At 39.5% G+C, this 14,083-nt stretch overlaps 1 protein-coding gene across 3 annotated transcripts in view; it reads left to right on the top strand.

Moving 5' to 3' along the window:
- Positions 1-14,083, top strand: part of CDK15 (cyclin-dependent kinase 15) — a 100,519-nt gene that overhangs the window by 59,058 nt on the left and 27,378 nt on the right. For all 3 annotated transcript variants that reach the window (XM_012655237.1, XM_012655243.1, XM_012655251.1), the window contains exons 9-10: positions 2,034-2,127; positions 7,576-7,639. In XM_012655237.1, coding sequence (XP_012510691.1) covers positions 2,034-2,127; positions 7,576-7,639 — 158 coding nt within the window. The remainder of the gene's footprint in view (positions 1-2,033; positions 2,128-7,575; positions 7,640-14,083) is intronic.

Below are 14,083 nucleotides of genomic sequence, written 5' to 3'. Positions count from 1 at the left end.
GGCCTCCCAGAGTGCTAGGATTACAGGCATGAGCCACCACGCCTGGCCGACCTAGCTTTTGTCTATTTTGATATGATAAGATACAATTCAGTTTTACAATTCAGTTTTCATTCTTTCTTTAATATATATTCTGTCTCCGAACTAGACACAAGATAAAAATTGTTTTTAAACCTGATTGTCAAGAAATCTGCTTTCTCTTATACAATCAATGAAAAGTAAATTAAACATGTGTCTACAGTCATATGGAAAAAGTAAAAATTTATCATATGTAATAAACACATATGAATATTAACGACCATATTTTAAATAAACTTGATAATATGCAGTATTCCTAACATCATTGAAAAAAGAAGATAATAAATCTTTAATAATATGATTATAATAAGATGTTTTACTTAAATTCCCTTCTTTATCATGCAATACAAAAATGGCAAAATGATTAAGGGAGTTTGCAAAATTATGAATTATAGTGAAAGGGATTCGGAGTAAAAAAAAAAAAAAACTGGGACTATAAGGATAATGTCTGCAATCAGTCACCTGAACCATTTTTAACACTCAAAAGACTTATGTAGCCAGGTGCAGTGGCTCATGCCTATAATCTCAGCACTTTGGGAAGCCAAAGCAGGAAGATCACTTGAGGCCAGAGGGTCTCCAGAGGCCAGAAGTTTGAGACCAGCCCAGGACACAGAGCGAGACTACATCTCAAAAAATACAAAAATTAGCCAGGCATGGTGGCACATGCCTGTAGTCCTGGCCACTCAGGAGGCTGAGGCAGGAGGATTGCTTGAGCCCAGGAGTTGGAGGCTGCAGTGAACTATGATTGTGTCACTACAGTCCAACCTGGGTGACAGAGCAAGGCCCTGTCTCAAAAAAAAAAACAAAAAAAAAAAACTTATGAGAATAAAAATGTTCATTATAAGCAAAATAAATCTTACCCCTTCCTGTCCCCCAGGAATTATCCTCCAGTGTGATCACATAGAAAATAAAATTTACAATTTACTCTATTTAATCTATTTAAAAGTGCACATTGTCTGTTAAATCAAGATGCATCTTACAGTCAGTAGCATCTTAGAATAGACACCAGCCAGGCCTCATGCAGTTGTGACTAGTTAGGATTGCACGTGTGTGAATTTCAAATGAACTGGCATCAAAACTTGCATAATGAAAAAAAAAGCAAAACCTTGCAGAAGGGTGTCGGTGACTTGGAGTTAAACCCTGCAAGCAATTCAAGCAAGAGAGCTTTTTTTTTGTTTTTTCTTTTTTGAACCCCTAGGAAGCAAATGGTTGTGTAGAAGAAGGGAATCAGACATGTTTAGCAACATTCTTTAAGCAGGAGTCAAAAGTAAGCTAATGCTACTGAACTGCAAAGCCAGTTTAGGAGCCCGGCACCAATGACTCTTAGTTCTTTTACGGATTATTTTAAGAAATGCTGCATCATCAAACTCTTAATATAGAGGATGATACCATGGTAAACACAGACATCAAAGAGTCTAAGTCAAATGCTGAATGTGAAAATGTTTTAGGAATACCTAAACCAATTTATTTCACTTAAATTTGCATGTACAAATATGATATATAATAAAGCAATCTATATCTAATTAAACTTACAACAGCCCTTTCAATAAGTATAAATAAACATTCTGATCACATCGTAGTTTAACTTGCAGTTTTTTGTTTCTTAATGATAACATAAAATAATGATGCTTCTTACAATGACAGCATCTTAGATTCAGTGAAAAGGGGTATGCAATTTGGGGATGCAGTACTTTCCCCTCTTCTCATAAAACGAGCTTGAATGACCTAAAATGTTGGTTAACTATACTGATAGTTGTATTCCATTTTAACAAAAAGCTGTGGGCTGTTTTTTTTTTTGTTTGACACAGGGCCTGGTTTTTGGCCCAACACTTTTAATATCATGTAGTTCCTATTTAACTGTCCCTAAAGTATTTCTCAGGAGGAGAAATTCTAGTAGTCCGGTTTTGCATGTATGATTTCTTTGAAAGTGTCAGGTTTATTCTTGTTTCCTTTGCTAGGGGTGCAGGCTGCATCTTTATTGAAATGTTCCAGGGTCAACCTTTATTTCCTGGGGTTTCCAACATCCTTGAACAGCTGGAGAAGATCTGGGAGGTAAGAGAATAATTCCTCTTAAGAAAATGAAATATCTGCATTTCAAATTTTGAAACAAATTTGCCTTACAGACAAATGAAGCAGTCCATCTGCTTTGAGATATTAAGGTTGTAGAAACTGTGGTGTGTGCCACAGGTATGAGCCCCTCGGGGATGCGTGGTCAGGAAGCCCCCTGTTGATCCCACAGCAGCCCATGAATCCATCTCGTTGATGACATTTGGGTCTCCTGGGCCCTATTATTACTGTTGTGTCAACCTCCCAGGACAATTTCTGCCATACTGAGCCATGTCCCTGCCTTGCCACCTCCAGTTCTAATTCTACCATTTGGCCCTGGATCTTTGTCAACTGAAGATAAGACACTACATTTTCATAGCAGCCTGATAAGACAGCGGCTTTCTGTGTTAGTTATGAGAGAAGCATACTATTTATCATGCTCATCCGCAACCAAATTCCTAAGGTGTCAAGGTGCCTTTGTGTGCGTGTGTGGTTCATTTCTTTATTCATTATTTATCCTTACTTCATTTGCACCATGATATGCTTTGTTTTATGTCCCTTATGTAGTACTATAGTCATAATATTGTCATCTGTATATTTCCTTTCTTTGGTGATTTTTAAAATTGTACTAAAATATACATAACAAAATTTACCATCTTAACCATTTTAAAATGTACAGTTCATTGGCATTAAGTATATACCCACTGTTGTGCCACCATCACCGCCACCCATTTCTAGAACTTTTTCATCATCCCTAACAGAAGGTCATATTTGAAGAGTTTTCCTAGTTGTTTAACAACATTAGTGAACATTCACCATAAATACTCTACAAGGTCATGTAAGAAGGTATAAACCAATGAAAAAAGAAAAGAATAAGAAAAATACATGATCTGTATTTTCGAATGTTGTTCACTCTAGGTGGGGTGATGAGTGAAGTGTACGTAAATATGTGTGAAACAAACAGAAACTATGTATACATGTAAATTAATATAAATTGTAATACTGAAATAAGATGTGCTATTAGTATATTTGAAAGGTAATATATTTGAAAAGAATGTGAGTATATCCTTATATGCTATCAGTGTTTGAGGAGTTGTATATAAACAGATTTTTAAAATATTTCATACTATTTTTAAATGACCATGCACTTCAAAAGCAATCATTTTACAGTTCTTTGTATTTAGCACAGCACTTAGAAATCACAGAACAGAAAGAGTGGGCTAGATGTTTCCTAAGACCTGATGACTCTCTAGTTATTAGTTCAAGTTTCCAGGACTGGCCTTGGTGACTAATACTGGCCATCTGAAGGATGTTTTAGGCAATTCAGTAAATGAAAGAATTTGGACTTGGATTTGAATGTAAAGTACTAACAAATGAGTGATACACACCAGAAACAAACATGTCTTAGCATGTTAGTCCGACAGTCCTGCCTAGGAAGCCACGTCCACATCTACCATTATCCTGATCACACTACAGTAAATCAAAGGAACTTATTTTGACATTTAAGACAACTCATCACAAATTTAAAACAAGTAAACATATTACAAATAATAACGGCCTGGAGTCAGAATTCATGAGTTTTGAACACAGCTCTAACTTCTGGTATGAGGTAGAACAAGTCATGTAACCAACCTTTTTGGATCTCAGAATGTTTGATTCTCTAGCTCCATGAAACTGCGAGTTCTTTAAACAAAATGTAAAGAGAATATTGTAGCTCCTATCATTTTTTTTTCTTTTTAGAGATGGGATCTTGCTGTGTTGTCCAGGCTGGAGTGCAGTGGCTATTCATAGACATGATCATAGCACACTGCAGCCTCAAACTCCTGGGCTCAAGTGATCCTCTTGCCTTCCAAGTAGCTGTAGCTGAGACTATAGGCATGTGCCACTGCACCCAGCTCAACGTTTTTAGTTTCCATGTGTCTTTCCATATCTGGCTTATTTCACTTAGCATATTGTCTTCCAGGTTCATGTATATTGTCACAAATGACAGAATTTCCTTCCTTTTTAAGGCTGAATAGTATTCCATTATGTATATATACCATATTTTCTTTATCCACTCATCTTTTGATAGACACTTAAGTTGACTCCATATCTTGGCTATTGTGAGTAATACTGCAGTGAACATGAGAGTGTAGATATCCTTTCAACACACTGATTTCATTTCCTATGGATGCATACCCTGTAGTGGGATAGTTATATCATATAGTAGTTCCATTTCTAATTTTTTGAGGAACATCCATACCATCTTTTATAATGGCTGTACTATATTTCCACAAATAGTATGCAAGTGTTCCCTTTTTTCCATATCCTCACCAACGCTTATCTTTTGTTTTTCTCATAATAACCATTCTAACAGGCATGAAATGATATCTCACCATGGTCTTATCCTGCATTTCTCTGATGATTAGTGATGTTGAGCATTTTTTTTTATGTATCTATTGGCCATTTGTATGTCTTCTTTTGAGAAATGTCTACTGAAGCCCTATCTTAGTCCATTTCTGCTGCTATAACAAAATACCTTAGACTGGGCAATTCATAAAGAATAAATATTTGTTTCTCACAGCTCCAGAGGCTGGGAAGTCCAAGACCCAGGCACCAGTGGGTTCAGTGTCTAGTGAAGGCCCAATCTCTGCTTTCAAGATGGTGCCTTGTTGCTGCTTCTTCCAGATGAGATGAATGTTGTGTCTTCGCATGATAGAAGTGCAGAAGAACAAAAGGGCCTAGCTAGTTCCCTCCAGCCCTTTTATGAGGGCATCACTCCCATCCATGAGAGCAGAGCCCTTACAGCCTAATCACTTACTGAAGGCCTCACCTCTTAATACTGTTGCACTGGGAATTAAGTTTCAACATGAATTTTGGAGGGAACACATATATTCAAATCATAACAGATCCTTTGCCCATTTTTTAATGGAGTTGTTTTCTTGCTATTATGTATTTTGGATATTAACCCTTTATCAGATAAATGGTTTGGAAATATTTTCTCCCATCTATAGGTTGTCTCCCCACTCTGTTGATTGTTTCCTTTGCTGTGCAGAAGCTTTTAAATTTGATATATTCCAGTTTGTCTATTTTCATTTTTTGTTGCCTATGAAGAAGCTTGGAAAATTATATAGATTGTGAATAGTTACTGAATTTGTGTTTTACCAAATCTGGTCTACACAAATGAAAATAGGAAACCTATTTCAAGTTCTATGATATTTGATGTTGGAATTTCTCCTTTGAAAGCAATGGGTCCATTCTAAATCTCCCAACCACAATTTTCCTCTCCATTTTTCTAAGATCTCACTTTTAGGAATAAAGACATATTGAGAAGTCCTGAATCTTTATTTTACCGTGTTTCTGAAATGCCTGTGTGTATGTGTATGAGTGTGTGTGTACATCTAAATAATAGCTGTCATCACTTTCTGACCAATTTTTAAGACTGTAATTCTTTCAATAAGTTTTTTTTGCAAATAATCCTGGATTTATTTCTAAAATCAGAAAAAATTATGAAGACTTTAAATCCGTTAATCAAAATGCCTTTAGTTTCCATTCCAACAAAGCCAGATAAACAGTCCCTGTTGCTCACTGTGGTTTAAAACATAGCAGTCACTAGCTGCCTTTTAAGAGCTTTCAGGGAGGGAGTAAATCAACAATTTTTGGTTTTCAGTTTCCCAGACAGTGAAGGGGAGATTTAGTAACTTCCTCAAGTGAAAAATAATTCAATAACTTTCAAATAAAAACTGAGCATCAAATTTCCAAATCAAGTATATTGAATTTTTGTTTAAACTTTTAACATTTCAAGCTTGAAGCTTTGAACATAAGATTTAAAAAACTTTTTGATATCCATTGGCTTTTGTTGTTGGCTTTAGTTAAATATAGTATAATTTTTGGGAATTCTGGGAAATTTCACCTTAGAGAAAACGAGAATGTAATGCTATATATTGTTTTCTCTTCATTATCTTTACTTTCTTTTCATTGTTCTTTGCCAGCTAAGAGGGATGTATGGATACATGGGAATCACAACCAGTTGTTTACACATGCTTCTGTGCAAGTATATACGATGGTAGGTTAGAAAAGAATTAGCTGCCCATCCCCTGGCCGCCTCCCACAAAAGAAGAATTAGTCCCGTTGGTTTTTCAAAATGGATTCCAGGATTCTTAGTGTTCCCTCAGGTTCAGGGTGGTTGATAGGAAAAGCCTATAATCCTCTCAGTTACTGTTCAGTTCATTTAGGGAATGGATCAAAGAAGAAAGATTTTACTGGGTGGCATGATTTTTTTATGTATATGAGGGAAAACAGCACTTCTTTTGTTTGAAGACAAGCTTAACAAGCACCAAAAAGTATACCTCTCAGCCAGAGTCCTAGTTAGCAAGCTGATCAATATTAAGGTTTCAGCTTCTTCATTGATTATATTCAGTTATTTTTGGGCAATTGACTTCCTGCCGTAACAATTGGGCGGGCATCTATATGCAGCATTTTATAGATGGATCCACTAGACTCTGGGAGAGATGCTTCTGGAAAGAGTTACAATGAGATATCCTTCTGAAAAAGTTATATATTGCAGTAGTGTAATAAAAGCTACTAGTGTTTTATTAGAATTTCACCAAACAATGTTATTCTGGCTCACAGATATAACCGGCTATGGGCTTTTATGATTATCTTAAAAGAATGGTAACATAATGCCTACTGGGAAAATCATGGTGACGGCTCCATCCAAAATCTGAGCTGTTTTGGCTTTGTACTCCAAAAGACTTTTATTTTCATATATCTTAATTAAAAACTAGAGTTTCAATTTGGTAATCCAAAGCATAGGCCAGCTCTTTTTCAAAGTGATATTGTTACCATTACAATCCACCAGTGGAAAACCCAATACCATATTCCAAGCTGCTGGCCACAGGGAAAACAAACAGATGAGATGAATTTGATAGGAAGGACTACAGTTAGGTTTGAGGTCATCTTTAGCCAACATTCCACTGCCTGGAGGTAAGTAATCTGAATCCTTTTCATTCTGAGCATATTGGGAAACAGCTGAATGCCTGTGCTGAGGCGTAATTTAAGCTGTCAAGTGTCTCTTGTCAATATACATATGGTCATCTGATATTAGGCAAAAGGACAGTTACTCCTGCTTCTTTATGTCCCTAACTCCCAACATGGCATTCTAATGCATGGTGACCGTGTAAGAAATATTTAGTGATGAGAATATAACTTTAAGCAAGGCCGTATGCTTTGCCTCAGAACAACAAGTCAGTGAGGACACAGGCTCAGGACCATAGGAATACATTATGGTTTTGCCCAAGAAACTACCAGCGTTGGAAAGACTAAATTTCTTTCTAGTAGACATCAGCTGGCATAATGTGACATATGTCTAATTCTTCCTTGTTCCTCCCTGCTCTGTCCTCTGTGTCTCCATACCTCCTCCATCCACCTCATCTCCCCCTTCACCTTTCTTTGTCTTTCTTTGTCTTCATATAGGTATTGGGAGTCCCTACAGAAGATACCTGGCCTGGAGTCTCCAAGCTACCTAACTACAATCCAGGTAATATTGATCTTAGCTTCTGAATGCTCTAAGAATTATTATATTAATAGTAACGTAAGGAAAGCATTGGCTACACTAACAGGGTCTTATGAACTCAACAGCAAAGATAGGCCTAGATGAATTCGTAGATTCATATATTCCCTGACTAATCCTTGTATTAGGAGGACACTGAAATAATGGTTGAGGTTGGATCAGTTCCCCAACTCTGTAAAACATATGCTAGAAGCTAAAGAGAATTTGAAATGACTCTTACTATGGGTTCCATATCCATTTTCAAATATCCAGTGGCTCAAGAGAACAACTCAAAAGATGGTCTCACTTTTGAGCCCCATAACTATTATGAACTTTTTTCTAGATTGTTATACTCATAAAGCATAAACAGAAAATTTGGCCAGGTGCAGTGCTGTGCACCTGTAAGGCCAGCTACTGGGGATGCTGAGGCAGGAGTACCGCTTGAGCCCAGGAGTTCAAGCCAGCCTGGGTAACACAGAGAGAACCTGTCTCTAAAAAAAACATTTTTTTAAGGAAAAAAAGAAAGCTAATGTAACAGAGGGAAGGTAGAGGCTCACTAGGCCTAGGGCAGGCCAGGTAAGATGTCTTTAGATTATATTTATCAAGAGTTCATCCATTGCCTCTAGACATGACAGTCATTTTGTGTCATGTTCAGTCCTCCAAGACTGGCTCCTGGGGGTGGATTTGGAAGTGTTGGAGGTGTTGTTCATGGGGGACATCTTTGAGAAGTTGCTCCAAGGCTACACCAGAGGGACCAGATTACTCAATAGTCACTTTAAGGATGTTCAGACAGAAGGGAGGAGACAAGCAATGAGCGACAGGATGAAGGACCATATCAGAAGCGGGAGAAGCCAATAAAGGCCATGCCAAAGCTGGACTCTCACTGGCAGGATTAAAGGAAAAATAGACATATACAGATACGGACAAGATTAAGATGAATATGCTGCAAGCCAGGTTGTCTAGTCTTTGTAGTCTCACATTGTCTCATCACTAAGAAACAACATCTTCCCAAATTATTGTCATTACTTTGATATGAGATTATCCTGGAAGGATGTCATGAGAGCAAGAAATTGTAGGGAGATTAAAAAGGTAATTAAAGAAGAAAACTAAAGACATGGAGAGCTGGGGCCTTTTTTTTTTTTTTCTTTTTTTCTCTAGCATCTAATACTTTTGTTCAAACAGCTCTACACAGGGATCAGACATCTTGAACCAACCGGGATTATGGAGCCCCTACAGCAAGCTAAAGACTAACTGTGAAATCCTTTCAGCTGCTTTGGCCTTATAGTCAAACGGTTTATGATTTCTAACTATTTTGCTAGAGTTTAGTGCCTAAGAAAAATGCCACTCTTTGGCCACAGGGCTTGGAATAGTGCTTGTTTCCGTTGGTCTGAGATAGAAAAAAGAACAAGCTTCTGTGGAGACTGTGGTCCAGTCTTTGATTGCTCCTATCTCCAGCTGCCACGGTTTCTAGGAGAAACTGGTTCCCATGTTTTTCCACCTTGACTATACTTCTCCCTGTCCGCTCTGCTCTCCGTTTTCCCTCAGCTTCCTAATATGGATGCCAGCAGAAGTTTAGGGTCACAGATGGGTTGCAGGAAACAACTTAGATGATGTCAGCACAAAGCTACTGTGGTGAGCATATGCTGCTCCCCAAACTTCAGACATTTGGGTTTCAGGTTGGTCCGGCCAATAAACAGTGATCCTTAATATAGAAGGTCTTGGTGAGAACAATAATAATAGAAACTTGGCCAAAGTGCTTCCCTGCCAGATTCTGTGCTAAATAAGATAACTGGGTTCCAATAAAACAGAGAGAAATATGTTGCATTTTTAATTTTGCTGTTATTTCAAAATAATGTACAATTTTTCTATTTATGAAGAAAATTATCCAGGCTTAGCATCAATAGGGACTCTTACTCTGCATTGGTTTTCTTATAAGGATTCAATTTAATTTAAATAAGTCAAAAATGTTCAGGCACCTACTATCTGCCAGGCTCTGTGGCATGTGCCGGGGCTGCGTGTATGGATATGGATTCTTGGATCTCTAGAGTTTGGATTTGTGTTCATTCATCCACACTTTCACCAGTTCTCCTTGTTGCTGGGGCACTCACGTGTGTGCCATGCTTCCATGGAAGACATCTTAGCCATAGCCAAGATGTCTAACTCTGCATTTGGAAATCTTAGAAGTCCAGCGTATCTTGGGCGTGAGGTCAGCACTATTGATAACTCAATCCTAAGGACTGTGTTTTAAAAGGATCATCAACATCTGTGTTCCGGGAACATCCTCTTACGTGAATCGTAAGTCCCTTTTGAGTCCGCCCCTCCCGTCTCCATGCCTGAACTGCTGCTGCTGCTTCCACACGCTTGAACCCAGTGATTTAAGTGGAGCAGAAGACAAGATGGGAGCCAAAAAATGTCCCTGATGAGAACTGTGTCAACAAACACCATTCTGGATAAGATTTCCATTCCTTTCTTTTTCTTTCTAAGTACTTGTAAGAGCCCCCGAACTTTGAACTCAGTCAGTACAATTTTGAGGGAACCCAATTGTTCAGAACTTGGAGGACCACACCGTGTCCATCCACGCCCACCCTGCCATTTCTAGGCCTTGTCCGAACTTCGCTGAACAGAAACAGTAATGTTTCTGTTTATACAGGTTTTTGAAAAAAATCACCTGGTGCTGACCCAGCTGGACAGATTTCTCTGACCAGTTAACTGTTTTCTTGGGGCTCTGATGAACAGGATTGTAGGTTTCCTTGCCTTCAATTCAGACTCTTGTGCCTGATTAAATCTGGGCAAGGTAAGAGAGTTGTATCATTTTAGAGACTAGTTCCTTGTTCGTTCATTCCTTCCCTCCTTCCTTCCTTCCCTCCCTCCCTTTCCCAGTCCCCTTCTTCCTTCCTTCCTTCCTTTCTTTCCTTCTCCCCCACTCCCCATTTTAAGCAAGCTGGCTGAGAACTCTGTGTCCTCTACTTCAAAGGGCCAGTTGTCTTATTTTGATGTGGGCAGATTGAGAAGTAGGCTTTGAAAAGTAGGCGCTTTTTTTTTTTGTTTAATCTTTTCTCCTGGGATAGCTTTCAGAGCAATATATCCAAGTGTCAGTGAGGGGGTTCTGACGAGCACAGATTCCCAGACTCTCAGCAGGATCATTCTCTAACAGAAATATAAAAGTGAAATATTAAAGACCCTGGAACGTGAACTCCATCTGCAGAGTAGCCAGTGTCATGCCTGCTTGCACCATGGGAAAAAAAAATCTTGAAAAAAGAGGGAGGAGAAAAAAAAGTGCTTTGAGTAAGAGGTTTACAGGTTTAGTAGAGCATAGTAACATCCCCTCAAAGAAGTGGGTGTTGCTCTGTGACCCCCCAAAACGCTCCTCCTTTGACTCAGCCGCCAGAACACTCACCCTCCCCCGGCAACACACCTCCTTTTCACATGCTAACTGAGGCGCCCCTGATTGGCTGAACAATAAACTGGTCACACTTGCTAAAGGGCTGCCGTCTTTCACACAATTAGCCAAGACACATTAATCAAGCTGGCGGGGACTGGGCTGCGCGGGCCTCCTGCAGTGGGGGAGGGGAGGGAGCGTGATGACCCTTAATAACAGTCCACAGGAAGCAATAATACAGAGGCGTGCTGGAGGGGGTTCCACTACCAGAAAGTAGGGAAAGGGGAAAGCCCCAGTGGATGCCATATCTGGGATGGTCTGGATTTGCTGCGCAGATCCCAGAAGCTTAAAGCAAACTGGGTGTTCATCTTGGCTAAAATCTGCAAGACAGTAGTGTGCATTCAAAAGGTGGATTCCCTGTAGACATTTTTATAAAGTTCCTCGAGCCTTCTTAGTTCCTTCTGCCACTCCCAGGAAAAATCCCTCGTAGTTACACACCCTCCACCCCCCTCCCCATTTTCACTTCGGGGCCACCTGGACAGTGCCAAACCCTACCATGTCGTTTCACCATCACAACTAATAGGAATGAAGCATATATAAGAAGCGGAGAACTATTTAGAGCCAATTAAGAGAAAGTATTAACTGCCAAGGTGTTGGTCCTAAACTAAGTATTTGAGAGACATTAAAAATAGTTAATTTTGAGACAGAAAAAAAGTTAGCATACTTTCTCAATCGTATTTTCTGATTTCTCTTTTCCAAATTTCCTTTAAATAGATTTTTCCCCAATGGCAATATAGAGCTGATAAGATCATACCTTAGAGACTGGTTTGCTACAGAATCGTGTAGGGCTTTTAAGAGAATCAACTAAATATTTAGACATTTCTCAGCTAAAGTAAACAGAGGCCTTACTCCTCTGGAGGTTGTCCAGTCACCATCTCATTAGATGCAAAGATCCTGTGATAAAGAGAAACTTTTTTTCCCTGCCCACATGATTGCAGCCCAGTTGTGGTTTTTAATGTGTCATTGATTGTTTCATCCAACTCCTTTTGCTCCACTGAAAGGGTCTGTCGTAGCTCTGTTTGCTTCCTTAAACACAGTTTCTGAAAGCGCTCACGCTGTGTGAGCTCAAATCCTAGCATTAATGTACTGCTGGGTTCATTTCACCACACTCAAAAGCGCTGAGTTTAAATCCCTCTCAATTCCATTTGAGGCACCAGAAGACTTTATCCTTCTCCACTAATGGTTCCAAGTTTACATCTAGATACTGGGGGTCAAGGACAGGAGAGGATTTAGAAATAACAGTGCATGACATTAGTCAATGCATTTGCCAAATTGGCAATTAGTTCCTGATGTGCGTGCAAAGCATTTTATTCCTGTCTCTTTGATGCTTGTTCCCATAGAGAAGGGAATAGGGTCCACAGAGGCCTTCAAACTTTTAAAGAAATTTCTGCTGAAAATCATGCCTGATTTGTGACATGAGTTCAGCCACGGGGAAGCATCCGGGATTATCCTAGTTCTTTCAGTCCGAGGAAGGAACACTGCACATGGGAAATATTTCCACTGGAGGAACTTAGTGGAAATCAAAAGGCAGGAAAACGGTACTAAAAGCCGCGCAGGGACCAGAATCAGATGTACCGCAAACGACAGGCCGAGGGATCCTGCTGACACCCGGTTGTTTTTCAGCATGCTTGCTTTATCAACTTCTGACCACCAGGTGGAAGCAAGAAACAACAGGGCTAGCAAACTGATACCGGACGGCATTGTATTAATATTACAGTAATGTAGCCTCACTCCAAGAATGTCTTATTTTGACCTGAAATCTAATGTAAGAGCTTCACTGCATCTGACACCACTATCGGACAGATGATGATTAAAATCTAAAATAATCCTTGTCCCCATGGGGATGATAAATAGCCATTATGCTTTGGGCTGGAGGGGTTCTGAGCAAGTGTCTATGTGTTTGCTGTGAACACAAGCGCAGATGTGCATCTGTGTCGGCATCAGCTGTCAGCCAAGGGAGTGGCTCGAACTAAGGGGAAAGATACTGATAAGAGAGGCTTTAACTATGGGCATCAACTCTTACGTGGGACTGTAGTCTGAGCTCCCCCTTTTACTATCTGAGGGAACTTGGGGCAGTTACTTATTTCCCAATTCCCTAATCTGCAGAATGGGAGAAATCCTTTCATTTTAAAAGCGTTCCCTATGTGCCAGGCACAGAACATACATAATTGCCAAGATCAGTGCTGGATGGACTGGCCCAATTCTGCAGATGAGGAAACAGAGGCTTTCTCCTAAACCTACACAGAGGCATTTTGTGGTTGGAGATGGGTCAGATCTGCATCCACACCTTGTTCTCCTTTCATTAATCATCGTGGGTCCCTCTGTCTCATTTTGCAGGTTCGTTCTGAGAAATCAATGAAATTATTGAACTGCATCTGCTATAGTGCCTAACTTTTAGTAGGTGCTCAATGCAAGCTAGTTCCCATTCTATTTTGTACACAGTCTGGAAGTTCAGCTGCACAGTGACTTGCCATGGTTCAGACCTAATGACAGGTGCGTAAGAACTGATGCCATCTCTGTTTCTTATTGTTTAGTTCCCTTAAAAATCTTGGCCTCCTTCTAGATGTCAGGCACACCTCCTGGCGCCAGAACTGACTTTTGTTTTTGCTTGCTTGATTTAAACTTTACTTGAATCTTTACCTCATAAAAGCAGACTCTCAGTTTTCAAACACCTGCCTAAGTCAGTCCGAGGGCTTGTTAAGGCCATCCCTATCTGGTAATGGGTCCATTCTGTCCCCATACCTGATCTGCAGTAAGATGTCTGTCCATCCTTTGCCCACAGGGTCCTTCCCTGGAAGAACCTTTGTTATCTACATCCTACATAATTGGGTGTGCAGTAAAGGCTACTAAATCACAGATAGCATCAGTGTTATTTAATTTCACCCAAACATGGTATAGTGGAAAAAGTGCTAAAGCTTTCTGTAGAGCAAACATAGTGTTTCTAGTATTCAACACATGCCCCTTTACTGATACATAATAGTAGTCAACAGATA

This window comes from Propithecus coquereli, unplaced genomic scaffold (genome assembly GCF_000956105.1).
Source record: "Propithecus coquereli isolate 6110/MARCELLA unplaced genomic scaffold, Pcoq_1.0 Scaffold113, whole genome shotgun sequence".
Lineage (NCBI taxonomy): Eukaryota > Metazoa > Chordata > Mammalia > Primates > Indriidae > Propithecus > Propithecus coquereli.
This window is presented reverse-complemented; position numbering and strand designations above follow the sequence as displayed.